This window comes from Centroberyx gerrardi, chromosome 17, assembly GCF_048128805.1.
Source record: "Centroberyx gerrardi isolate f3 chromosome 17, fCenGer3.hap1.cur.20231027, whole genome shotgun sequence".
Lineage (NCBI taxonomy): Eukaryota > Metazoa > Chordata > Actinopteri > Beryciformes > Berycidae > Centroberyx > Centroberyx gerrardi.
This window is the reverse complement of record NC_136013.1, coordinates 23,645,931-23,672,745: the sequence shown is the minus strand read 5'-3', so window position 1 is coordinate 23,672,745 and position 26,815 is coordinate 23,645,931. Positions and strand designations below refer to the sequence as shown.

Below are 26,815 nucleotides of genomic sequence, written 5' to 3'. Positions count from 1 at the left end.
AACGACTGGCGCAAATTAACGACAGGTGCAAATCATTATCACTATTTAAGACCTTGGGTTGTCCATGTCCGGCAGATGAAACATGGCAGAACAGCCATGTAAAAAAGGGCAGAAATTTGCTCCGTGTGAATTGAATGTTTTGGTTGAGGAGAACAACATACATTTAAACACTCTACAGAGTCGGGATGTCCCATGTTACAGAAAAAAGCAGCTTGGGATGAAATTGCAACGGAAGTCAATGCAGTAGGAAAACAGAAAAGAACTGTGGAGAAAAGAAGTCATGACTTAGATGGAAGAAGAAGATGGCATGACTTAAGAAGACGCGCTAGCCAAATTGGCATACAACAAGAAATCAGCACAGTCGACAGGTGGGGGACCCTCTGAAACAGTATCTTTAATACCGTTGGAGGAGACCATTCTGGAATAGATGGCACTGAAGGCATTGACTCCCTTGATGTTCAAACAGATAGTCCCTCTGAAGGTAAACTATCAAATATGATCCTCTGTTATAGGCCTGACAACATTATGCTCTGTATCTATCAATAATAATGTTAATGTGCAACCAGGTGGCACCTCAGGTGTCCAACAATGTAACACATTAGCCCAACTGGACGGTAAGCAACACTTCTGTGATACAACCTATACGTGCCATATCTTATTTTGTTTCACTCATTTATAGTAGCTATTTGGATTTTTTTTTTTTTTTTTAATCGGATTGCTTTTCTCATCATTTAAACAGAGAGGCCCAAGAAGATTTGTTTACATTGAACCTAGAGCCCGTATCTGCAACTCCACCAAATGAGGGTATCCATGCTGAGCCAGAGACTCCTCCGACTGCCCCAGAATCTGATACTGACCGGCTCCTTTCGGCGGAAATGTGAAAGCAAAATGCCAGTTTGCAGCATTTAGTTGGGATTATGCCAGGTCTGGCCAAATCGCTGACTTCCCTGGCAAAATCTGTTGAGACATTCCTTAGAGAGCCCTCTGCATCTACCTCAGCTCTGAGCCTACGTCGTCTCTCAGCATCTACCTCAACTCTGACTCTATATCCCAGACGAGTGTTAAAAAGGCAAATTAAAAAATAGGCCAGCCTTATAAGCCTATCTTTATTTTTCTTTTCTTTTTTCTTTTTTTTTGTCGTTTGCACAGAAAATAAAGACAGCATTAATGCAACATGTTAATTTTTGTTTTTTTGTTTTTTTTAATTATTACACTTGAGTCTTGTAGGTTGTCAATAAGTCAAACTGAAGCACATTCAAAGACAAATAAGGGCAAAAACAAAACTGCTACTGGGAGGGCAAAATGCTCAAAATAAATTCCTTGGTTATGAAAAATAATTAACAATAACTTCTCTCTGGGTTTGCCTTCCATCTCTGGCCTGCAGAGGTTCTACCTCATCCTCCATTTCTCCATCTTCTGCTCTCCCCTCCTCAACCTGTCCACATGGCATTCCGTTGCGCACTGCAATGTTATGGAGAATACAGCAGGCAACTACCACCTGACCTTCTGCGGGGTGTAGAGTTGGGCTCCACATGGTCTGTCCAAGCAGTGAAACCAGGATTTTATTCCGAAGGTCCACTCCACGAAGTTTCGGGTACGAACGTGTGCGTCGCTGCACCTGATCTCTTCTGGCATGCTTGGGTTCGGTACAGGTATCAAAATCCAAGGGTGTAAAAGGTATGCACGGCATAATCATGATAATGGCCTAATAGTTTAATAGGCTACTCCTGAAATGACTTGGTTTACCTAACAGCCAGTCATCCCCGTGTTCTCCGTTCCTCAGCAACTAGTATAATCTGCTGTTCCTGAAGATGAACGCATCATGTGCTGAACCGGGGTATTTTGCAACTACATTTGTGATGATGTGCTTGGCATTGCAGACAACCTGGGCATTTATGGAGTGGGTGTGCTTCCTATTTCTGAACACATGTTCATTCTTGGATGGGGGGATTATCTGCACATGAGTCCCATCTATCGCCCCATGAACATTAGGGAAACAGGCTAATCTGAAAAAATCAACTTTGGTTTAGCTGATTTCTTCCCTTATGCATGGGAAGTGGATGGATGGGCCAGCTCTCCAGACCAAAGCATTCAGCGCCATAGACAACGCAAGTGAAAGTGTGGACTGTGAGATTCCTGCTGATATTGCCACCGTTTGTTGGAAGGAGCCAGAGGCGAGAAGATATTGGGTAAAATATTGGGTAAAGCAGGGATGGCATGGCTCCTTCTGGTTTGAGGTTCCAAGTCCTCCTTTCCATTTCTTCCAGCAAATCCAGAATAACATGACCTGCCAGCCTATAATGTCTTATGATTGTCTCTGCCGACATTCCAAAGAGAGTTACTCTGTTTTGGAAAACTCTCTCTCTTTGTTGTTGTTCTTTCACATGATTTTGCCTTCTAATATACACAACAGCAGCCATGTCCTTTTCTCACATAGTTAAGACATGCTTTTTCTCTGTGTTAAATACTGCATGCAATCAACATTGATAAATCACCTTGGGTGAGTTATTAGCAAATATTAGAATAATCCCCTCTTCCAAAATTGTGCCTTAACATCGCCACTCCTATAAATGCATATGTATGAAGGCAAACTCGCAAAAAGTCACCACAACGGTGTCCACCTGCTAAATGCTTGCATCCTGTATATGCGCCACCATGGTAGATCAGATGTGTAATTTTTTTTACGGGCGCAACTGGGTTAACGCCATCGCAAACCTTTAGTAGATCTGGGCCCAGGTGTCTAACCACGCAGCTTTGGAACTCTGAGGGGATGGGCTGAGCCCGGAAGAACGACAACAGTTGGCTGCCTCATTGAATATATGAATCAGATTATTTTTGTCCATACGTACTTTTCCTCCTGGATTGTGTTTGGTGTGGCTTGCATGGACCAATGGCAGAGTAGAGAGGTAAAGATAACAGGCTTATCACTTGGTAAAAATAGGGTCACACTTTATTTGGATAGTCCAGTGTTGATGCTCAACTTCTTATCAAGGGAGTATAATGTGTCACTAAAAGGTCTACTGAGTTTCAAGTGAAACTCATAATTGTGTGAAAAGTTATCTATAGGTATACAGTATCTGGGCTAGGGTTAATCTTATGGTTGGGGTTAGGGTTAGGGTTATATAGTCTGTGGAGATACACCAAATAGGCAAGTAATACTTTATTGAACATCTACATTTGTCAGCTGATAGTTGAGTATTAACATTGTGCTATCCAAATAAAATGTTACCAAATATAGTAAGACCTAAAACTTTTTTCAGGCACTGGCCCAATTGACTAGTGGCTGACCAAGCAGCAGGCCCAAGTCAATGCCGTGCTGGCCCTGGGCCATCAGGCAATCCTTATTATCGCACCCTGCGATAATAAAGTGGTAATCCTGTGGTTCCTGAATTTTCCCAAGGGGATTAATAAAGTGCTATTTTATCTTATCTTATCTTATTTATTTTACACTGTATTGTACAAATGACGTTATGGAAAACTTGAACTTAAATTGTACTTGAACCAACCTTTTCTCATTGGCTCTAAGAACAGAGCAGGTCAGAAGACATAGACTGGTCAAGCGTGATATAATCTTTCGGCCCAAATACAGGATTCTGAATCCTTAGGAGTGTAAAATTAGTGCCTCTAACTATGTCCAACATTATCATTGACACAGTTGCTGGTTCCTCTAATATATATTTCTCACTGGTCAAAGCCATATATAGTAAAATTCTCACTAGCCATAGCCTTTGTAATTTTTTACAATGTATAGGTAGCTTTATTTGTATGGTGATTGGTTGTTTTTGATAAATGAATCACTATGTCACTTATATTATGTCTGAATGTCTATTCATTATAAAATAATAAATTCAACACTATGCTCCCATGCCACCATGGGGATAATATTAAAAACCTTTTCAATCAGTAGAACAATTAGCAAATTGGCCCATCTACACATTTCTCTGGCCCACCCAAGATTGGAATCTTGGTGCCGCTGCTGGTATAGAGGTGCTCTTTTTGTTGTCTCCTGGCTTTCTTAGCTGTCATTGCAGATGATTGGATGTCCCTTTGGAAATGTTTGCTCAGTCTGAAAGGGCCAACCTGTAGACACTTTGGCGGCACTCTTTTCAGAGTCCTTTTGTAATGTAACAATCTGAATCAACTCACATCTGAAGCCAAATGTGCTGAATTGTTCATTTGCCTGTCATAATTGAGAAATGAACACTGGCATTGTTCTGCCCAGCTCAACCGTAGGGATTTGGCGCCAGGTCCCTACTGTGGCCACCCTATGTCTCCCTATTTATAGGTCACTTCTAGTCAATAGTGCTACCTTTCGTGTATGGTATGCAGTCTGTGCCCTCTGCCCTCAGAAAACCTTGACATGCTGTTCATCCTTGTAAAGCATTTCCACATTCATGGGGTCTGCACCTTCTAGGAATATCATTGATGTAACAACAAAGGGGCTTTCCAGGAAAAGGAAGGAAGTGAACCTTCAGTGAACCCTTGCTAGTTTTTAGGGGGATTTTAACAGCCCCAAAATGTATCTGGGTTGAGTGGGTCGAGGTGGTGGGAACGAGGAGGTTTCCATAGTGTTGGATTGAGAAGGCCATGTCAATTTGGGCTGAGATAGGTTTCTGGGCCAGTGCCTGGCACTCTCTAGAGAAATGCTGGAATGAGGTAATCTTCTTTCTTGTACTGAAGACACCTAGTTGAAATCTCTACATAAATGCCAACATTCATGTCCTTTACTGACGCTGTTCAAATTATTCCTCTCTGGTGGGCTGATTTCTTAAAACTAGTCTTTTGTCATGCTTGGTGGGACTGTACCACTGATGAGCGATCTTCAGAAAAACGACATTTTCAATTTAATTTTTTGTCACTGAACTTTGGAGCCCCTTGGAGAAACAACTGTTGCCCAACTACTAGCATTGATTACATTGATGTAAGTCATTGAAGACATTAATAATAACAAAGGGGAGACTTGCACTGCTCACTCCACTGAGGCCAACTCTGCAGAACAGAAATAGCACAAAACTATGTAACGGTTATGCTTACATGAAATATACATTAAAAACTACCAGCCCTATAGGCTTGTATGTTCATTAAAGAGTTCAGTGACTCTTGACAGTACAACATCAAATTAGAGGCAAAAAGGGTAATCAATACTGCATTAAGGCAGAAACCGAATTCAACCTCCAAATAAATCAACAAAACTGTATAATATAATGAAAACAATAGCAAGTTATCAGTTAAACACAGGTTTATAAATATTAATTTTCATTTTCATTTCATCAATTTTATCTCAAAGAATATGAAGAATTTGCAAATTGTATTTTTGTCCCTGCCTTGCATAATGGGATGTTTGATCGTCTGGCTGACAGTTTACCTTCCTGAAAATAAACCTAGCTTTAGTTTGTCTGCACGGCTGGCTGTCTACGGGCTATGTGCATATACTATGTAAGTTATGTCCGAAGTCCAAAGAAGCGTTTGTGTGTGGAAGCTGTTTTCAGTTGGAAGACAAATGGAAAAGATTACGTATGCTCATTTGAAGGTGAGTGGTTGGGTGCTTATACATTGAAAAATACTCATGCTTGCACGTAAGAGCAAGCAAATGCTGTTTGATGCAGTTTGCAGTTGATGATAAAATAATAATTAAAAAAAAGCGAATTAAAAAAGGAACATTATGGAAACCAAAAACTAGGAAATACGGGGAAAAAATGGGTGGATAAAATATAAAAAAAATATAGTACTAAGTAGTATTTTAGTATTTAATACACAATACTAGCATAATACACTGAACAAAAATATAAACGCAACATGCAACGGTTTTCAAGATTTTACTTGGTTGCAGTTCATATGAGAAAATCATTTGATGCTCAGTAACAGGGATGTAAACAAAGTTGCACAGAAGATTTGAGAAAAAATAATCTTTTCATGGAAAATGAATGGGATATTTTAACTCATGAAACATGGGACCAAAACTTTACATGTTGCATTCATATTTTTGTTCAGTAGATAGAATTATAACTGTACTATGTTTTAACGACCATGAATTTTGGTAATAATTATGTTAGCTTAAAAAGTTAGGTCAACCCTGCATGATGACAGATATATTCAAGACAGAGAACACCCGCAAGAAAATATTACAAAACATTACTTTGCTCACAGTAAAATTCTTAATATCTGATTTTGTGCCTGAACTGTGACTATTTTCAATTTTTGTCTCTGGGATACATCTAAGAGAAACTGAAGCAATTTTGGTTGTCAGTGGGGGAAGATGTTTGTAATATGTTTCTATCATACAAGGATGCTAAAACGTAGTTGTGATAACTCTCCTAAGTTCTATATCAAGTGACTGGCGTAGGTCTGAATGTTCTTTTCAGAGGTAAAGTTCAGGATAGGCCCTGTGAAATCCACTCAATTTGAATCTTATCTTTAAGTCATACCCTTTTAAATGTCACTCCTTGCATACGTCTTGGTAATTACCTAAAACCCCTAAAACAATGAATAGACACCCAGTTGACAGATTAATCATTCAAGATCGTGCAGTCTCCTGTTTCCGCTGTTTGTGGAACATAACATTGTTCCTAACCTTTTAGGGGAATAAGGATGCTTATCACCCTGGCCAATCAGGACTTGATCTAGGATTCGGGCTGGATATCGCCTCTCGGGCACAGATGTGGGATCAGTGCGCACTCCCCCTAAATCAGCATCTCCCAGAAGCGGAGGAAAACGCTAAAGTTAACATGGGTCAGTTTGCTGTTGAAACCTCAACCTATTCTGCTAATGAATGGGGCAGGATAGTTCCATGTACGTCATGCGTGGCTTTTGTTGAACAGACAGAGAGATGCAATCAGGTAACACAATCTTTAAACAGTGGGTCAAGTGTGCCGGCTATGTAAGAATGCACTGTGAATAATCTGTTTTCCGTGTCGGTGACTGGTTCAAGGGCTTCCATGACCCACATACTGTAGAGAGTTAATGAACTGCTCCTCCAGACTCACTTTATTGACTTACAGCCTTTTGGCCAAACAAAATGCAAGCCCAAACTTTGTTTAGGTTGAGTAAATAATTTAGAGGCAAAGGTGAGGTTTTTTTTTTTTTTTTTGTAGTGTAGTGTGATGTGAAGTGCTTTACATTTACATTTACACAGTATTTAAATACAGTATGTCCTTGAGGATTCAACATAATCATCAATTTCCACAATCAAAATGTTCATAATGTGAGTATGCCAGATCATACATATAGAAACCAGATAAACAAATGAAACACCAGGTCAATAATATTACAAAATGTACCTTTATTTTCCTCTTTAGTAACGTGGGTTATTGGGGATCAACTGTCACAAGGAGCTGAATTAAGAGTGTTTAAATGAAAGACTGGTCCCAGTGAAATCTGGAATCTGGCTCTGGTGTTTACTCAAACCGTCTAGCAGATAGCATGACAGATAAACCAGCCTGTAAACAAAACATCAGAAGGTCCCCAATATTGCTTCCAAAAATTGTCAGTATTTTGAGTAAAATTAGCAACCAATCCCTTTGTTTCTGGTCTGGAAGGATCTACTGCTGAAAAAGGACAGGGGGAAAGGAAAGAAGTAATAAACGGTATAGAGGCCAGGGTGAGGGCAGATTATTTCTGCCCAGCTGAGATTTAGGAAATAACCTCTCACTTCATTGGTGAGTGTACAGATTATTCCTGCTTGTTTCTGACATGCATATATATGATGCCATCTGGCATCATATACTCTGCATGACCCCATTCATGTAAAGCACATCATAGGCATGTCCTGATAAAACACATCCCAACATAATCTCATCATTATCACCCGCAAGCCCACCTTCAACCAGTCAAGGGGTCAGAAAAATCTTCAGAAAGTGTTGAGCAGACCAAGGACTGCTGTCTTACACCTTGGGACATTATAGCATCTCATGTTACTGAATTACTGCACTCTGAAGTATTTATGGAAAACAAATATAAGAATAAATAGCACTGACCGGTGTGCAAAGTGATTTGACTACAATCCTGTGAATTTGTGTAAATGGGGCCACAGTTGATGAAAAGTCCAATAGGCATGATACAGCATTCATGAGATGGAATATAGGAACACATGGCGCAGAGCAATGGATATTAAATCAGTTTTCTCTCAAGTCGGACTGACCTCCCAGGAAATTTGGGGACATGCAGATTTTTTCATAACTGGACCCTCCCAAAACTGTCCCAGCAGCCCTCCATCCTCCCAACACAGCATTTGTCATTCCTTATTTCCAATTTCATACACAACACGCAGGCATCCTCGTCCCACATGGTAGTCTTGTCGAGGCTTAAGAAGCACGCACTATGCATCGTATTTCTCCAAGCCCTGTCAGTGTAGGACTGGAACCATGGACTAAGTCAAGTCAACCATATTGCATATGGCATCTGCTCTGGCAGTTTCTGTGGTGTAGCGTGCTAATCCACCAAGACATGTGGATATTACAACATTAGCGGGGTGAAATATAGTTCACAGAATTACAGTTGTATTAAAAAATATATAAAATAACAAGTAAAAGGAAAGAACAGAGGATGGAAGGAGTCACATATGACATCCTGCTGTTAAAACCAGATAGAGCCTATGTGTAGGTCGGTATCAGAGGAACAGGGCTTTTTAAAAATGTAGACAATTTGATATTACCAATGGTTGTATTCTGGTGCTGTTTTCATTTTATGTGAGTAATGGACTCAGTCACTCAGTCACTCAAAATAAACATTTAACAGGCGTTGCTTGGACACTCTAAACACTGATTTATGCTCTGTTTAAATCAGACTAGATAAACACTATGCGTGCCTATATATTCAAATGCCAAGTTTGCATTGTAGCTGTTCATTGTTTGTAATATTTGAGTAAAACTGCATAGTTCTTGGACTAAATATTTAGAGAAGTATTTTGTAATGATGCCAGGGATCATAGAGACATTCTTTCCCTTGCTGTATCTTCTTGTAGCTTCAGTGCAGACATGACTTTCACATATGACAGTGTAACAGGGATGCTAGACATCTGTGTTTCTAGTTCTTGGAAGTGGAATCGGCTCTCTGGGAAAATGGCATCACCATTCCTAGAGGATCCCCTGGACTTGGGTACACAGATAGTAAGTAGAAGGGAACCTTTTTTCTTTCTTTCCCTGATGCTTTATTATATCAGAGATATAATAAAAAAAAATATTTAAATGCACACCACACACACACACATACACACACACACACTCTCACAGAAACATCCCCCATTTTTTTTCTTTTCTTCTTTTCCTCCCCTCTTGAAGTGGGGATAAAAGATAGACTACAACAGAACGAGGAAAAATTCACACCTCAGATACAAAACACTCACCCAAACACATACAAAACACCTCTCCCATCACACACACACAAGACTATAGTCTTTGGGATTCCCTTTTGATGACCTTTCTATGCATATTCTGTGGATTTTTCCCAATTTTTGTTCTTTCCTACAGAACAATTTCAGATTTGTTATTTAATTGAAGTCTAAAAGGTATTCACACAATCTTTCAAGACAGCTGGGGTCACTAGGTAGTGGAGGAGTTCAAGTATGTCGGGGTCTTATTCACGAGAGATGGTAAAAGGGGTTATGAAAATTAAAGTTACCTCAATGACAGGGACAGTCTCTGTGGACCTAAAAATTCCAAACTATTAGCAGTAACAAAATCAAGGTAGATCAAAGGCTTATTAGTCTATAGTCAATATATATATGAACTAGGTCAGAATCAGAATCCTTATTAAGTTTTTCCAGATAGTCTGAGTTTAGTGTTATTTGTGCCAGTATGCACAGTTACAAAGTGCACACTGGGATAAAAGTCTAGTAGGCCTGGTTGTTCCGTAATGTCTAAAACTGTAGTGTTGGGCCAGGCCATGTGGCCAAACAAAGGAAAAGCCTACATGTAAGATTAAAAGCCTAAAACACCGGCCTAACAAGGGAATCAGAAATCTGAACTCTAGCCCACCCGCTGGGCTGGGACCTTAAACAAAGGAAAGTAGCGCCAAAATTCCAACAGGCCCTGAAGTTCACACCTAGGTGCGAACTGGCTGAAACCCAACCTCTGGTCTCTCATTGGACGAGACATCTTGGTTCCAAACCCCCTTTGTTCAAACTGCGCGGTCACAGCCGCCATCTTGAACTCTCGTGAGACGTTCCACTCACGTGGTCACGTCCGCCATCTTGCCTTCTCTCTCTCTCATCTCTCTCTCTCTCTCTCTCTCTCTCTCTCTCTCACACACACACACACACACACACACACACATACATACGCACGCATCCATACGTGCCATATGCTGTTTGTGCCTTTATGCTTGCTAGTTAGACCTATAGTTATAGTTGTATAATAGTTTTTGATTAACTGCAGTGTTATTGATTATTGATTGATATTGCTAAAGTTAAATAAACTCCATTATACTTTTAAAGAGAAGTTGTCTGTGATTTCTTGTGCATATGTGCTGTAATAACGGCTGGTTGTGAGGGCCTGTGTACGAATTCACCCTTCACTGTTCACTCATAAATGTACAGCGGTACTTAAACACTGTCATTTGGGAGTGAACAGCCATTTTGAGACTGTATTGAAGGTTCGGTTATTGGTCCCTGATTCCAGGGTGGTGCCCCGTTAATATTGACTCCCGTCAATAATTTTATGAATATTAATAATTTCACGATTATTAATTATTAATTGCTAATAACCAAACCTGCCCCTATCAAAGCCCAACAGTAGCTCCAAGGAAACAGAAAGTAATGTTGCCAGGAATTGCGCTACAATTGAGCTCCTAATGACAAGAAAGTGGGGCTATCACTGGTTAATCTTCCAGTATGGACAGAAAAACTAGGTTGTATTGACCCATATGTTGTAGCCCTGCCAGTGCTGGGAGCGGGGAGGTAGCAGATACAGTGCGGCGAGGAGAAGTTGGAGGTAAGGGTGGTTTCCTACTCTTGCCAGCCATCGACGGTCAACTCTCCAGGTGGTCATCGGGTCAGAACTGCAGTAGTGGAGGGGCAGGGGGGCAGCACAGCTCTGATATCCTTGGTGAAAGGCACTACGGCTCGATTGAGGTACGCCGATTTCAACAGCAAACCTCTTAGCCAGCGGTAATGGTTTCTCTGTGCCAGGGTTCAAGAAGGGACATGTGAGCCGACACATTGGAAGATGAGATGAGATTGGTGAGACTGGGTTATTCCCCAACTCAGTGCTCAATATAGCTCACCCAGCACCCTAATCAAGCATACAGTGCTAGGGTGCCCAACATTTCTTGTGAGGCACTGGCTTTTTCTCCTCCACCAGTTGCCTCTGAAACACTGTTCAGGCCAAGCCACTGTCTACACAATACTATAATACAAGCTATAATACAAAGAGGGTCATTTGCCTGGTGCAAATCTGGGCCACTTGTTGTCCACTTATTTTAGTGAGATTTTACCATTGCGACATGATGATCTGCAGCACGATGTCCTGTCTATGTGGTCTCATGTGGTGCACCCTCCTGATTTTTTCTGTTAGTGTGCATAATGGGTCTCGTTGAGGTACCCAGGGTGAGGCACCCCCCCTGAAGTGAGGGAATGTGCAGTGAAGGTCTGCCCTTTGTAGCTCTTAATAGACTTGGTCAAGTGAAGGAGTGAACAAAGTTGAATGAGCCCCTGTACATGAGACATATACCAGGGGAAGGTATATAAATATAACAGGGAAAGGGTGGGACTTTGGGAGCCCTTTGTCCTTTGTGCATTGTTGTACAAAGCTGCTGGCTGATTATCAATATGCATTCTAGTGAGTTCTTGTGTCCTCCATGATGCGTTTTACGTAATATCTAACTGCCAAAGCACGATTCCAAAACAAAAGACTGAAAGGATGGAGGACAGATAAAGATCCTGGAAGTTTCCTTGCCAGCCGAGGATGCATGATGATGGTGACTTGACCGATGAGAAGGAATGGAAAGCCCCAAGATTCATTGCGAGAGCAACGCATCACGTCCGAGCAGCGCTGTAGTCTAGTACAGAGTATTGTACAGTACAGAGCCGGTTGAAACAAACAACGTGAAGCACACAGTCCATCTCAAACTGCAAGGAAGCTTCTCTGTGCTTACTTATCGTTCACCCCAAGACAATTTGGGAAGAACTTCCTCCACAAGGACACGAGTATCAACTTGGCATTCTTGGATTTGATAATCAGCCTTGGTGTCCAATCATGGTCCATGGAGGGCCAAGAGTTTGCAGGTGATTTCTCTGATTAGCACACCTTTAAGCAGAAATGAGGAACTACTGTAATCAGTGAAATCAGCAGGAAAACCTCCTCCATTTATCCTCCTGGTTTTTAACATTATGCTTAGAACTAGAAAAACATTTTTGATGTAGGCTGTTTTTTTTTTATTTTTTTAAACAATATTTTCAGTGATTTTTAGTATTTTACACATAATATAAATAAACAACATTTTTTTTAATACTTTTTTTTATTGTCATAACTTTGCAAGCATACATCTTAGTGCAACACATCTTGATGACAACATTTCTTACACATAAACAAAATTATCAAATTATGATAAACACATGATAAACACATATGAAAAACAACACAACAACAAAAAACAGACAAAACAGACAAAAAATATCTACAAAAACAAAATCAAGCAGCAATATACAGCACCTTCATTTCAACTGCAGTTTCTCTACAGGATGCCATCTCTTTTATCCATGCATGTATAGAAGGCACATCAACATTTTTCCAAGAAAGGGCAATCATTCTCCTGGCCTGAAGAACACCAAAGTCTATCAGTAATGAATGTTTCAAATTAACCATAAAATCCTCCGGATATATACCCAGAACACAAAGATGTAGGCTATGTTAGCATAACTATCCTAAAATGAGAGGAGAATTAAGAGGGAATTATTAAATCATAAATAATCCAGCTGTATTGGGTTTTTTAAATCAAGTTAATATAATATCAGTGGAACTGACATCTCACAATATGCCGAATGTCAATTTTGTTTGCATGACTTACACTATCTTGTTCAGTGATTCAGTGCAACACAGTAAATACTACTATTAACAGTGAATACAATTATTAACATTGAATTTAACAGGGTACATGAAATAAGTGGACATGACAAACTTAGTTTAAAATAGTTGAACAGAGTTTAACTATTTCTTTATCAAATATCCCTCCCTGATTCAACATGATGAGAACATTCAAAGAAATACAATGTTTGAGATTGTGAACAACATGTGGCAACATCTAATTTGTCACCCTGGTTTCAAATACTTTTGAGCAATTGTGGTACTTTATGAACAATTGATCCATTCTGATTTGTCTAAGGGATTTACCAAATGAGAGAGGATAAAACATTACACCATTATAATCCCCAGACTAATATCCACAATTACTACAGATTGCTGCACATGCTGCCATTCTGTATTCAAACATTTAATCAGACTTTAGCCTAATGCATACAACTGAGATATATTGTCCTTATCAAATGGCAACCAGACAATCTCAGTCTATTTGAGCACTCAAGGAAATTTCCGGGTCGTGGTACAATATCTAAAATACTTGTTTAATAAAAAACGCTTGGGGGGTGGGGGTGTAGCACAATAAATAGATATACAGGGTCCAGTTTCTCCAATTCTCAAAAGTATCTTAGCACTCGCATCATCTCTGGTTTTACAACCGAATATGACCTTAGCACTATAAGATGCTTTTGGGGAAAAACAGGCCCTGATGCACTGTGACCTCTGCTCTTTTGAGCCAACTCTGATAATAATAATAGGGTGGACTTACAGCTAGTTGGAAGATGGGGGAGAGGGAGTGATGGGGGTAAAGACATGCTCATGAGTGTGCCAGAGGCCATCATTTACACACAATGGCTCATTTATCCGGCTAGTGTTGAATAACCGAGTTTGTTTTTCTCATCGCTTTGACAGTCACATGCTCATCACTCTGTCAAAGTCTTCACACACAACTGTGTGAGTGTGATGTGTGTCGCAACAGATGAAGACTGAAAGAGTGTGTACTGTGGCTATATCTGGTTTGGGGGACAGGCAGATGGACAAATTGTAGAGACACGCAAAGGAAGGCAAATGCTTTCTCACTCAAATTATTGGCTCCAAAAATGGCCACACATCAAAAATTGGTAACTATGGGACAGAGAAAACCTGATACTTAAATCTGCAATTCATAGTATTCCCATGATGTCACATGCATTTCGTACAATATATATAGCTCATTGGTTGTGGCTGTCATTTGATTATAATCACCTGTTAATTAAATTAAATTAAATTAAAATAAATTGGATATATTATACATTATTGGTCTGTGTGTTCACGCCTAAATCCCCTGTTTGCCTGAAATTGTTTTTTCAATGATGTTGGGACATTTTGGGGTATATAGGCTACCCATGGCGAACACCCATGGCTGTGAGTGTTTCATATGGGCGTGACCAGTAGTGAGCTGGTCGTGGCTATCAAGATGAAGCTGCAGGCCACACAGCACAGAAGTCACAGCAACAACAATGGAGGAAAGCAGTCAGAAAAGAAAGAACAGTCCACTGTTTCCTTTGGACCTACATGACCAACTCCATGAAATAAGCAACAATCTCAGAAACCCTTACACTCAGATTCCACACAAGTATGCATGAATATATTAATTATTATTATGCTTATCAAGTTTTTGTGTCTCATGATCTAAATGCTGTTTTAGCAGCTTTTCCACCCCGACAAAAACAAAAATCTGGGGAAAACACTGAATACTTGTCATTTTTTTGTATATAAGTGGTCAAATGTTTTAATATTGAATATTGGCACAAAATATCAGCTGTTGGTAAGGTGACTTAATTGTAAAAATATCAGTATTGTATTTGCTTTAAAAAACCCATATCAGTGGAACCATGACATTTCCCTTCACAAATTATGAGTGTTATTGTAACTTCATTCCTCTTTTTTCCTCTATGAGGAACTTTCATCAGGTTTCTTCCCTGCTAGGTTTTCAGTCTCTCCCGGACATCACACTTATTTTATACTGCAACTGACTATAGTGTACATGAAGCTAAACTTAAAAAAGGGTTAGGGTTAGGATTAAAAAAAAAACACCCTTTGATAGAATTCACTCCCATGGAAAAGCCCTCAGGTAAAATTGAGTCATTAGAAACAGAATGATCAAAATACCAGAAACATTTTACATGTGATTCATGTACTAACTTGTCTGACATTAATTTCAAATACGTTTAAGACTACAGGGTTTAAGGCTAACAGAGAGGTTATGTTTCAGTAAGTGTGGTTACATAGTGGTTGTGTTATTCGTGTTGTACCAAAAAGTTGTACCAGGTTCCCTCCATGTTGGTATTATTTCACGATTTATGACCTTCACCAACTATATTGTGTTTTAACTCACCCATTCACTATAAAATAACCCATGACCTAATAGAGCTAAAGGTGGCTGATGGAAAACTTTGCATGTTGAAAGCTAAAGCTTTTCGCTTTTCATCTTTTAAATTACTTCTTAAAACTTATTTTCTAGACGTTGCTGGTCTTTGATCTGTTACCTAGCTAGCATTAAATAATAATAATAATTATAATAACTTTATTTATATAGCACCTTTAGAAAACAGAGTTTACAAAGTGCTTTGACAGACAAAATAAAAGCAGAATACTCAAATTATGAATTTAAAAGGCAATAAAACAATAATAAACAGGGATCGTAGGATGAAAACCAAAATAAACAGTAAAATAGAATAAAAGTAAGATAGAATTAAGACAGAGTTAAGATAAAAGACGTAAAAAGACAATAGAAAGATGATAAAAAGCCGATAGAGACAATAAAAAGCCGATAAAAGATAAAAAGATAAAAAGACGATAAAAAGACGACATCACATAAAAGCAAGTCTATAAAAATGGGTTTTAAGAGTGATTTAAAAGGAGTCACTGATCTCCTCAGGCAAGTTGTTCCAAAGGGCCGAGGGGCCCTGATGGAAAAAGCGCGGTCACCTTTAGTTTTAAGTCTAGACTTTGGAACAGCCAGAAGGGCCCCGCCTGAGGATCTAAGGCTGCGCACTGGCTCATATGGGGTCAACATATCTGTTATGTAGCTTGGGGCCAGACCCAAATGTGCTTTAAAAGTGATCAGTAAAATCTTAAAATCAATTCTAAAACGAACAGGGAGCCAGTGGAGAGAAGCCAGGATTGGAGTGATGTGATGTCGTCTGTTAGAACCCGTAAGAAGCCTAGCTGCTGCGTTCTGAACTAGTTGGAGGCGGGAGAGTGACTTTTGGTTGATGCCAGAAAGGGGGGAGTTACAGTAGTCGAGTCGTGAGAAGATTAGGGCGTGGATTACTTTTTCCAGGTCGCTGTGTGATAGTATTAGTTTGATTCTGGAGATGGTTCTCAATTGAAGGAAGCAGGACTGGACAATTTTTTTAATCTGTGGTTCGAAGTTTAGGTCAGTGTCAAATAGTACTCCCAAGTTTCTGGCAACGGGCTTCACATTTGTGGACAGAGGACCAAGGCCACTCTCAATATGATTGATAGAATTTGTGGGACTGAACAATATGATTTCTGATTTCGAGTTATTGAGCTGAAGAAAATTCTGTGCCATCCAACAGTTGATATCATTGAGGCAATCTACAACAGCAGCTAGACTGTTTGGGTCACCAGGTCTCAGGGGAAGGTATATCTGTGTGTCGTCTGCATAGCAATGAAAAGAGACATTGTGTCTTTGGATAATTTGGCCAAGTGGCAGCATATAGATTGAGAATAAAATTGGACCTAAAATAGAACCTTGCGGTACACCACAGGTAATGTGAGTTGTAGAAGATGAGTAGTTACCTATGGTGACCGCAAAGGTTCTTTCTAAAAGGTAGGAATAAAACCAACCAAGTGCAGTGTCCTTGATGCCAACCCAGGTGTTCAGGTGGTCGATTAAAATGGCGTGATCTACAGTGTCAAAGGCGGCACTTAGGTCTAAAAGAATTAAAATTGCACTTTCCTCCCTGTCAGCTGCTAAAAGGAGGTCATTGGTTACCTTGAGGAGGGCAGTTTCTGTACTATGTAAAACTTTAAAACCAGACTGAAATTTCTCAAAGATGTTATTATGACACATAAAAGCTAAAAGCTGGGTTGATACCACTTTCTCTAAAACCTTTGATAAAAATGGAAGTTTAGAAATGGGCCTAAAGTTGTTAAGAACAGAGGGATCAAGGTTAGGTTTCTTTAAAAGAGGTTGGACCACAGCATGTTTAAAAACAGAAGGAAAAATGCCTTTCTCCAACGAGCTATTAATAATTGATAAAATACTGGGCCCAATGTATTTGTCCTTTTGTAAACTTTATTAAGTGTTACACAAATGTTATTATCCTGATTATTATTATGCTTCCTTTCGTATGTAATTTTTATTGATCCTCTTATTGCAATATGCAATTTTTTGACATTAAAATAACAATAAATACAATATTTTACACATTTTCATATTGTGTCTGTCTGTGACCCTGTGTGTTCAAGCCTTTATCCCCCATTTGCATGAAATTGGTTTTTCAATAATGTTAGGGATGTTTTGGGGCGTACATCATTTGCTGTGGGTGGGTGTGGCCAGCGGTGAGCTGGTTGTGGCTATCGAGCTGAGACCTAACCTAAGATGTCGCAAGTCTTTTTTTGGCACTACCACTAGGAGTCGCCAAAATCAACAATTTTCAAATCCTACACGTAGCGGCTTTAAGTACTCTGTTTTTTTTTTTTTCATTTTACAACATATTTTAGGCTTGCTGTAATATGCTGGATTTTTACGTTGGTAATAAGAGTAGTACTGTAGTCTGCGGCACATGACATATTGCATAACTTATAGCAAATGTCTGTCATTGCCAAGCTACTCTGCCATGCTACGACATATTGGGGGAATAGGGATGTAACGATACATGCACCTCATGGTATACGATACACAACACTGGGTTCACGGTTCGGAATTATCACAATATTTAGAACAAAATCTGAATGCATACAAATATGATCCCTTTTTATTTCTGAGGGAAAACAAAAACAATATCGCAAAACACAAACTGGGTGACAAACAGGTTTCTGTAAGTCTGATTTTTTCAAGACCTTTTTATTGCCAGTTCAAATACAATTTAAAACCAATTTCACTAGGGGCATTTCTCACTAGAAAAGTACACATAAAAACAGCTTCGTTTTTAAGACTTCTGAAACCAGATTTAAGACTCAAATGCAACATTTAACCATGGAGTTTTTCAGTGTGATGTGGTTGTACATGGTGCAGTGTGTTGCTAGTGTTACCTGTGAGGCAAGACTCTTACAGTACTTGCTAACAGTCTTTGTCGTGTCAGTTGCTGTTTTCTTGCTTTAATTTGAAAGCCTAAATGCTACCACACAGCAGACTTAAAGGTCCCATATGCTACACTTTCCAGTGTTTTATTTTCTGTCTTGAGGTCCATTCAGAGCTGTGTGTGTGGTGTCACCAAGAACAGGCTGTTTCTGTCGCTGTGTCTTTAAGGCTCATTAATATTAACCCCTCTGTTCTGATTGGCTAACTGTTTCAAGAGTGAAACGTGAGATACCACAGCCCGGCAGCTACAGGTAGGGAAAACTCTCCGGTAAAAAACAATGACAACCGCTCAACCGCTTTGAAAAAACAAACACTTTGTTAGTCTATTATTTCTTACAAATATGATAATGAGCGAACCTTTGTGACGCCACAAAGTTACGGAAGTCCAAACGGCTCGTTTAGAGGCTCGCTTTTCTAATATGGATTGTGTGGATTTAGTTGCCGACCGTGCGTTTTGATACTTTCACCATGTTTAGATAGACCATCCAACTCCTTTATGATCACAGAGGCAAGGGGAATCCTGTTTTACACCATATGGGACCTTAACAACTTGATGGAGCATCCTCAGTTTCACTTTGGCCTGAGTCCATTTTACATCCCACAGCATCTACACAGTAGTGAGCTCAGCTGGGCTCACCAAGGTAAAACTAGTGTTCAAACAATGCAGAAAAGACCATACTGAATGGCATTTCTTAAACATTGGACTGCAACTGAAATCACAAACATTATTTCGACTACATGATGCATATTGTCAAATTTTTAGACCAAAATGTAATGTCACAGACTTTTAGCTGACAGTCCCTTTCAGAATTGTGAAAGTTGTTACTTGGTCCTCAGACGCTACTTTAACACAAAGTTATGTGATTAGCAGTTTGAGAGATGGGGTATTTCTTAACCTAAACTAGATAGTATTCAGCATATTTTTTTTAATCACTGCATAATGTGGTGCACTTAGCTATAAAGTTAGCTAGCAAGTACTTTGACTTCAACAGGTAGTTAATGTTTGTCGGTCCTAGCAGGCAGCCAGAAATGCTAACGCTATCTATGGAGGAGGGCGAGACCTGTGGCTCTGACTGCCAGATGGTCACTGGATCTTTTGGAAGTGACTTTATCCAGTTAACTTTGCCTGTTTCTACCAGGTTCTCATAATCGTCCCTGTCCTAGTCTATGCTTAATGCATGATTTTGGTCCATTTTTACCTATGTATAGGCTATTTATCTCTCTAATGTCACTGGGTACACTGATTTCTGCAACTGTTTTCAAGTCTAAGCAGTATTTTTGCTAACAACAAGCTAAACACTTCGCCGCATGTAATTTACGTCACCCGCCGGCAGCGGGCTTCTACTCTAAGTCTGTGCGTTGCTTAGCAACCCTATTTGGTCATGTGGCCAGTTTTTCGATTTCTGAGATGAAGTATGTTGTTTTCAGTACAAGAGTATGTTTTTCATGTTATACTTAAGAGGAAATGGAACTGAGTGCACAAACACAGCACACTTGTCTTTGTGACAGCCTGCCCCATCAAGTGTGACGTGGGGTAAGTTGTCACAAGTTGTCAAGTGGTAGGCTATTTCATCAGTAATAACTTTTGCTTAGAGTTAATTATTAAAATATCAGTTTTTTTTAGAGAAGAGCTTAAACTAGCTAGAAAAATATATGTTCTATCTCAATGGTAAGGCACTGCTGAGAAATACACCAATGAGTAAAACGTGTGACAACATGCCCTGGTCTCCCCTATTGCCCTACATTCTGTAAATTGACTTACATTTGTAGTGGGTGCCTGTAAGTCAGAAATACAGTAACTTGCTGGCAACTCTGCTGCCTGTACTTTACTATACAGGGAAATGTTAATAAGAAGAGTGGCCTGCAGTCTCAGGTGATCTCCATGTGAATTAACTCAAACATCTGTATTTGGCTCTTAGACAGGGGCATCATTTCACTAAGCTGTAAAAACCATGCATCTACTATCATGTGTCACCAAAGCTTCCAATCCTGCTCATTTAAATAGACCATACTGGGGACAACGTGGAGCAATGACTGATGATTGACAAAATATTATTATTTGGTCCATGTGATAAATTATTAGACGTATAGATCTACAAGATATATTTGGTCTGTGTGATAAATTGTTAGATCTAGGTCACTATCATGATATCAAGAAACATTGGTCCAGAATTCTCCCTGATGCGATTTATTTTTGATATGGCTTCCAAATAGATTTCTGGCATGTTTTGCTTGATATTTGCTCTCCATTGTAATGACAAAACCTACAAGATCAAAGTTGGACCCGCTGAGGTTAAGGTATGGCAAATGCTATGTGTCGTTTCCAAATGCGCTCCAGAGCTGCGTCCAGTGCAGCGGGGAGGAGTGGAGGAGGGAGGGGAGGCGGGGGTGGAGGGGGGCAAAGCACTGTATCTGACGTCAGGATCTTGCCACAAGATAAGCCTTGAGGTTTATCATGAAGCACAATATTAGTCCGTATAAAAAGGGTGATTCAGCTCCGTTGGTCTCTCGTGGGTGCGCACACCGCCAAATTCCGACCAGGGCGGTACGGAGACAGAAAGCAGAACTTTTGGCAAGATCGCGCGAGCCACGGTTACTCCTGACTGCTCATCTCCTGTACAGCAACTCAAGAGTCAGGAGCTCTCTTTCTCTCTGGAGCGGCCAACCACTATCATGAGGATAGCGCGCACCTTTAGAGGGTGAGGAACCCGTGCGCCGAGTGACAGACAGCGGCTATACGGACCGACGACGCAGCGGTGCGCATTATGAAGGGCAGCCTGAAATAACTCACCAACCGTGGATAAAGAGAAAAGAAATGGGAATGGCGAGCGAGGACCTATTGGTGACCCTCCAGATACTGCCAGGTTTCTTCTCAAACTGTCTGTTCCTCGCCCTGTACGACTCGGTGGTGCTGGTGAAGCGCGTCGTGTCGCTGCTCAGCTGCTCCCGGTCCGCCGGCAGCGGAGAGTGGCACCGTATGCTGACCTCAGCGGGGCTGCGCTCCATCTGGAACAGCTTCCTGCTGGACGCCTATAAGCAGGTACAGAGGAGCTGCCGATAATCACACAGCAATGTCCAGTTAGTGGGGCTCACAGTGCTTGGAATGATGCCATCTATATTGCAAGAATGCACGGGCACTAATTCACTAAACCCTATGCTATGTCAAAGTCCCTGCATCTAATATCATTTGCCACCAAAACTTGCCACTTGCCATCGTTTAGGCCACACCTTGCCATACCCAATTGCCACCCATGTATGGCAAGTTGCGGCACTTGGCATACCTATAATATCCCTTAAATTTAGGGGATATTATTTTGGAGGCTTTGGTGAAAAATCATATTAGATGCAGGGAGTTTTGTAGGATTTAGTTAACTGACACCTCTGATTTGATATTGTGGCAGTTGGCATGATGCTCTAAGTATTGGTAGAATATTGTATATTTGCTATAGCTGTTGTCAATTCTTTATTAGAAGTTTGAAATCCAATCAAGGTTGAATTTGTGTTACTTGGGAGTCTCTGAATTACCTTTAAAAATGCAACTCTATTTTTTTGGTGATATGTAAGATCCATTACAACACTGTCAGCTCAAAATCAATTGTTTCTATTTAGTTCAACCCATGTGAAGCTGTCAGTAAAAATCTGTTTAATTAAATTTGATCATGTACTTTGCCCCTCTAGATCTGGGGGCAGCAGGTGGACACTCACACACATCCCAAAGTTGAGTTAATTTTTAACTAAAAAAAAACATACAAGTCAACCGGTATCAAACAAATATCTGACTATAAGGTTAGGCTACTAATCCTGTGCAAATGTAATGGGTAATGAGTTATCTCAATGAATGTGAAAAGTGTGGCTGGTTACATTCATTTTGCTCAAGCCAAGTGATCAACAAATCAAGTCTGATCACTTGGATGAGACAGCTGTCAGTGGGCCAGGAAACCCCAACGTTTTGTGCATTTATACACTCCTGAAAATTTCCCTTTTTGTGCTCTCCATCTTTCTTTCCTCATCCACTCCCCCCCCTCCCTCTCTTTCTCTCTGTATCTCTCTTTCTCTGTGTAAGTCTCTCTCTCTCTCTCTCTCTCTCTCTCTCTCTCTCTCTCTCTCAGATACTCTCTCCCTGTTCTAATCAGCTTCAGATCTTAAGGCTCTTACCATAACAAATCCACACACATGTGTTGACCCACACGCACACACACACACTATCACCAGATCTTGGCTGCTTAGATTAACTTGGCTTATCATCATGTTCCTCATTACACCTATAAGTAGCTCAGACATGTCAGTGAGGTAACAGTGATATTTACAAACCATCACATTTGCTGAATGATTGGTATGCAGCAGAATAGGAGTGGCAAGAGTGTCTAGAGTGAAATACAACTATTTAATTCTATAACAGAGGAAGACTGGGTGTGGCAACAGCATTGGGCACCAAATAGGTAGATTGTTACAGACATCCCATTCAAATGATACAGACATGAATGTGTGGTTTGAAACAATTAAAGCTGAAATCAATAAAAGTATGTGGAAAGATTTATGGTTGATTGGACAGATAGGCCTATATCATGCCTGTTGCCATTGCCAAATTAACATCTGGTGTTCGAATAAGGAGTTAATGCCTTTTTTTTCATTAGGAATGTAATTTAATTAACACTTGGATGATGTATCCAATATCAAAAAGAAGAATGCATTTGTAAAAAGTGAAACTCTGCTTTCAACTCTGTTTAACACTGAGGTAATACTTGCAAAAATCGACTACATAGACCTATCTGTCAAGTGGAGTAATGTGCACCACTTGCTTCTTTGTCTCCTACTGTAGTTGTAAAAGAGCCTCAGCAGCTGACTGTGATTAATACAACTGGTTTGGCCAGGAGTACATGGCAGTACTTGAAGAAACATTATCAGCTTCTCAGTTTCTCCTGGCAAATTTTACTATGGGGTCAAATGGAGACATTCCTGAAAAATCACAGGGAATCCCATTGAAGGGACATGCAAGAAGTCAAGTCAAATGTATTTGTATAACTCTCACAGTTACAGTTTCAAAGGGATTCACAATGCCCACATTTTGAAACATAAAGAAAGGCTAAATGTGTACAATTTTGCAAGGAGTAAAATATGAAAAGCCTCTGTTACAAGAAAAAGGTGAAACCCAAACTGCACTTGATGTCTACATTGTCTGCCCTGAGTAAACATGGATGTCCTTTTTTGCCTCCTCAGGTGAAGCTTGGCTGCGAGGCACCCAACTCGAAAGTGGTCAAGGTACCTAATGGTGCTCGGTGGAGCAGCAGTGCCCACAACGTGACTAGTGTGCCCCCTGGTGCCGGGGTCCGACACGGGGATGAGTGCCGCCTCTTGGACTTCGAGTCGTCAGATCGCCCTCTGGTGGTCAACTTTGGCTCAGCCACCTGACCCCCCTTCATCAGCCACCTGCCAGCTTTCCGGCGGCTGGTGGAGGACTTTTGTGACGTGGCTGACTTCCTGCTAGTGTACATTGACGAGGCTCACCCGTCTGACGGCTGGGTGGCGCCTCCCATGGGCCCTTGCTCTTTCAACGTCCGCAAGCACCAGAGCCTGGAGGAGAGGGTGGGGGCGGCACGCAAGCTGATCGAGCACTTTTCCCTGCCACCCCAGTGTCAGCTGGTGGCCGACTGCATGGACAACAACGCCAATGTGGCTTACGGTGTGTCCAATGAGCGGGTGTGCATTGTACAGCGGAGGAAGATTGCCTACCTGGGTGGGAAGGGACCTTTTTTCTACAATCTGAAGGATGCGCGTCAGTGGCTGGAACAGAGCTATGGCAAACGGTAGGACTCAATAAGGACAAGAGGGGGACATTTGCCTGGTGTTTTTTCCATGCGGGAAGGCAGAGAAAGTTCTATTTTTGTATAAAAGGGAAGATGAAAAGGTGTGGCACGGTGCTTTCACAACTAGGCAACGACCGCCGAAAAATAAAGTTGTCATGGCTGAACAAGTTTTGAACAAGTCCCAGAATTGTGGAACTATTTTACTTTTGAAATCATCAACTTTTCCTGAACACCTTCTCTCTAGAACTGAGACATATGTAAAGACATGCACTGATGCTCCACATTAACATAAGGCAGCAAGTTGTTTGGAGCCAACATGAAAGGTTGACTGTCTATGTGCTTTATCTATGATTGCACCCCCTTTTGCTACTAAAAAAAAATATGTTTTTTCAGTCCACAGAGTATCATCTATTTTGACAACTTATATTAAATGTCTTGAAAGTGAAAACCAAATTATTGGAGAGAAGAAAGTGCAAGTACCCAGCTTTTTATATATATATATATATATACATATATATATATATATATATATATATATATATATATATATATATAAATATAAATGAAATTAATTTATTTTTATGGAGTTTTTAATGTTATTTTGTTTTTACACTGTGGTAATATTATGTTTGTTTATGCACTATGTCTACAACATAACACCTTTTATTTTATTTAAGATGACAAAGTATCACACCCTGCTCTCTCTTGGCATGAGTGTTCATGACACCATTTGTAACCATCTTGACCATTGTTATCGATTTCACAGTTCTATATAGTGCTGGTATTTCAGAAACTGTATGGTTCAGCTTGGAAACAGTACACTTTATGGCAATAACGCTCTATCATCATAACGCATTATGTCCCCAATAGTAAGCAAACAGGCTGTGGTCATCTTTTTATTTTGCATGTAACAATTTAAGCATCATCGCTATTTTTAACATCTCACTCCATTGCAATTAAACAATATCATCAGCATAGCATATCATCAGAGTTGCATCCTGCATTTCCACCCTGTCTTTGAATAGTGTGCATGGAGAAATGATAGAGCAGGAAAATCAACATGCAGTGAAGATAGACACAAGGTCTTGTGAATCTTGAATGAGCTACCGTGCATGTTTCTCATTCTCATTGTGCGAAAAAGACTGCATAGATCGCTTTAATTCCCTGTCTGAGATGGTAAGTGAGGTCAGTGAGTTGCAAAGATGAAACACAGATGCTCCAACGGGCATAAAAATGAAATGTTTAATTAATAATGTGTCCAAGCTGTGTAAATATATTGTCACCATAACTGTAGTGCAAATCTGTGAAGATCTAAACACTCTAAACCTTTACCACTTCTAACCATGATTCAACAAAAAACACATTGTTTTGTTTTGGAAGCGAAATTAAGTCAATAAATCATTAGTATTTCAACTAGACATTGAATTAATGAATGTCTATTGGAACATGTCATAAGGTTTTATTTGTCAAGGTTATTAGTTATTGGTTTATTATACTGACATTCCTGTTTGACACGTTTTGAGTGGGAAGAAGATTTTCCGCTCTACACAGAATCTGTATAGGTTTGCTAGTCTTACTAGACCACAGGTGCCACCAGGATTTTAAACTTGTATTTTCTGACAGGCATCTACTGGGTATTGATGTGTTGTTGAGAGTGAAGTTTAAAGTCTTGCACTCTCTTCAGTGAACTCAAGCTCTATTTCTGTGTACAACAAATGCTTCACTGTTAGAGCTGCTTACCCTGTTTTATGAATAACCTCCTAGTGTGGTCAAGACTGTGGTGAATTACATTTTCAAAATTGCTTTGTGTCTTAAAAACTGACAAAGTTCTTTTTGGCCTATGTTGGTAGCGTCACCTCATAGACTACTCAAGTGTCTGACAAGTCAAATCTTGGGATTGATCCACACATGTGAAACCATTAAAGATTCTTATGATGTGTGATGTGTTAAGGCCAGAAAGTGTTAGAGGTGAGAGTGCCACTGGGTGTGGTAGGTAGGGTCAAGATGGGTCAAGAAGGTGTCAAGAGGATCTGGAGGTTGTTTGAGAAGTTCAGCATTCTGTCAGTCATCATGCCACAGCGACAGCATGAAGGCTCCGCGGGGCCGACAGATGGTTTGTTCTGGTCGAGATGACAAAGGTGTATGAATGAAAACCTTTGACGAAAGGGTCCTCGACTCTGTCTCTGGTTGGATAGCGAACCACACCTGGTCACCGCGAGACAGAATCATCGCATCTGTTCTCATTGTCAAACTGCTAAAGACACGTTTGTGTCACATAAACCGTTTTATTTCCATTTCATCTACTACGCTTTTTCATTACTGCTTAGTGCAATGTGCTGCTTTTCTGATATGTCAAGGAGAGAAAAAACGAAAAGGAAAATAAAGGTGAATGTTTGCTGCTGACGGTCTGATTTATGTGTCGTGTTTGTGTATCTCCTGATGGAATCCTGGAAACCAGAATGAAAAAGGAGAGGCTTGTCAGCAAAGAAAAAAAAAAAGATAACCTAAGGTAGTGCTGAAGTGTTTTCTAGAAGTGTGCGTGTTCCACGTGTTTGCGTGAGCTTGTACATACTGTATGTACTCACTTTTGAGATTCCTGAAACTCAAACAAAAGGACAACACATGGCAAATTCCCACCACCAACCAGAAAAAAAAGCCTCAGTTCCCATACAAATAATCTGTGTTTCCAA

General features: G+C 40.2%; 1 protein-coding gene across 1 annotated transcript; it reads left to right on the top strand.

Annotated features, from left to right (window-relative positions):
* The first annotated feature begins 20,834 nt into the window (after positions 1-20,834).
* dio2 (iodothyronine deiodinase 2) lies at positions 20,835-26,525 on the top strand. The gene is made up of 2 exons (XM_071914339.2): positions 20,835-21,361; positions 23,539-26,525. Exons 1-2 carry the CDS (start codon positions 21,137-21,139, stop codon positions 24,127-24,129), a joined length of 816 nt encoding a protein of 271 aa, XP_071770440.1. The 5' UTR covers positions 20,835-21,136; the 3' UTR covers positions 24,130-26,525.
* Positions 26,526-26,815: the final 290 nt, after the last annotated feature.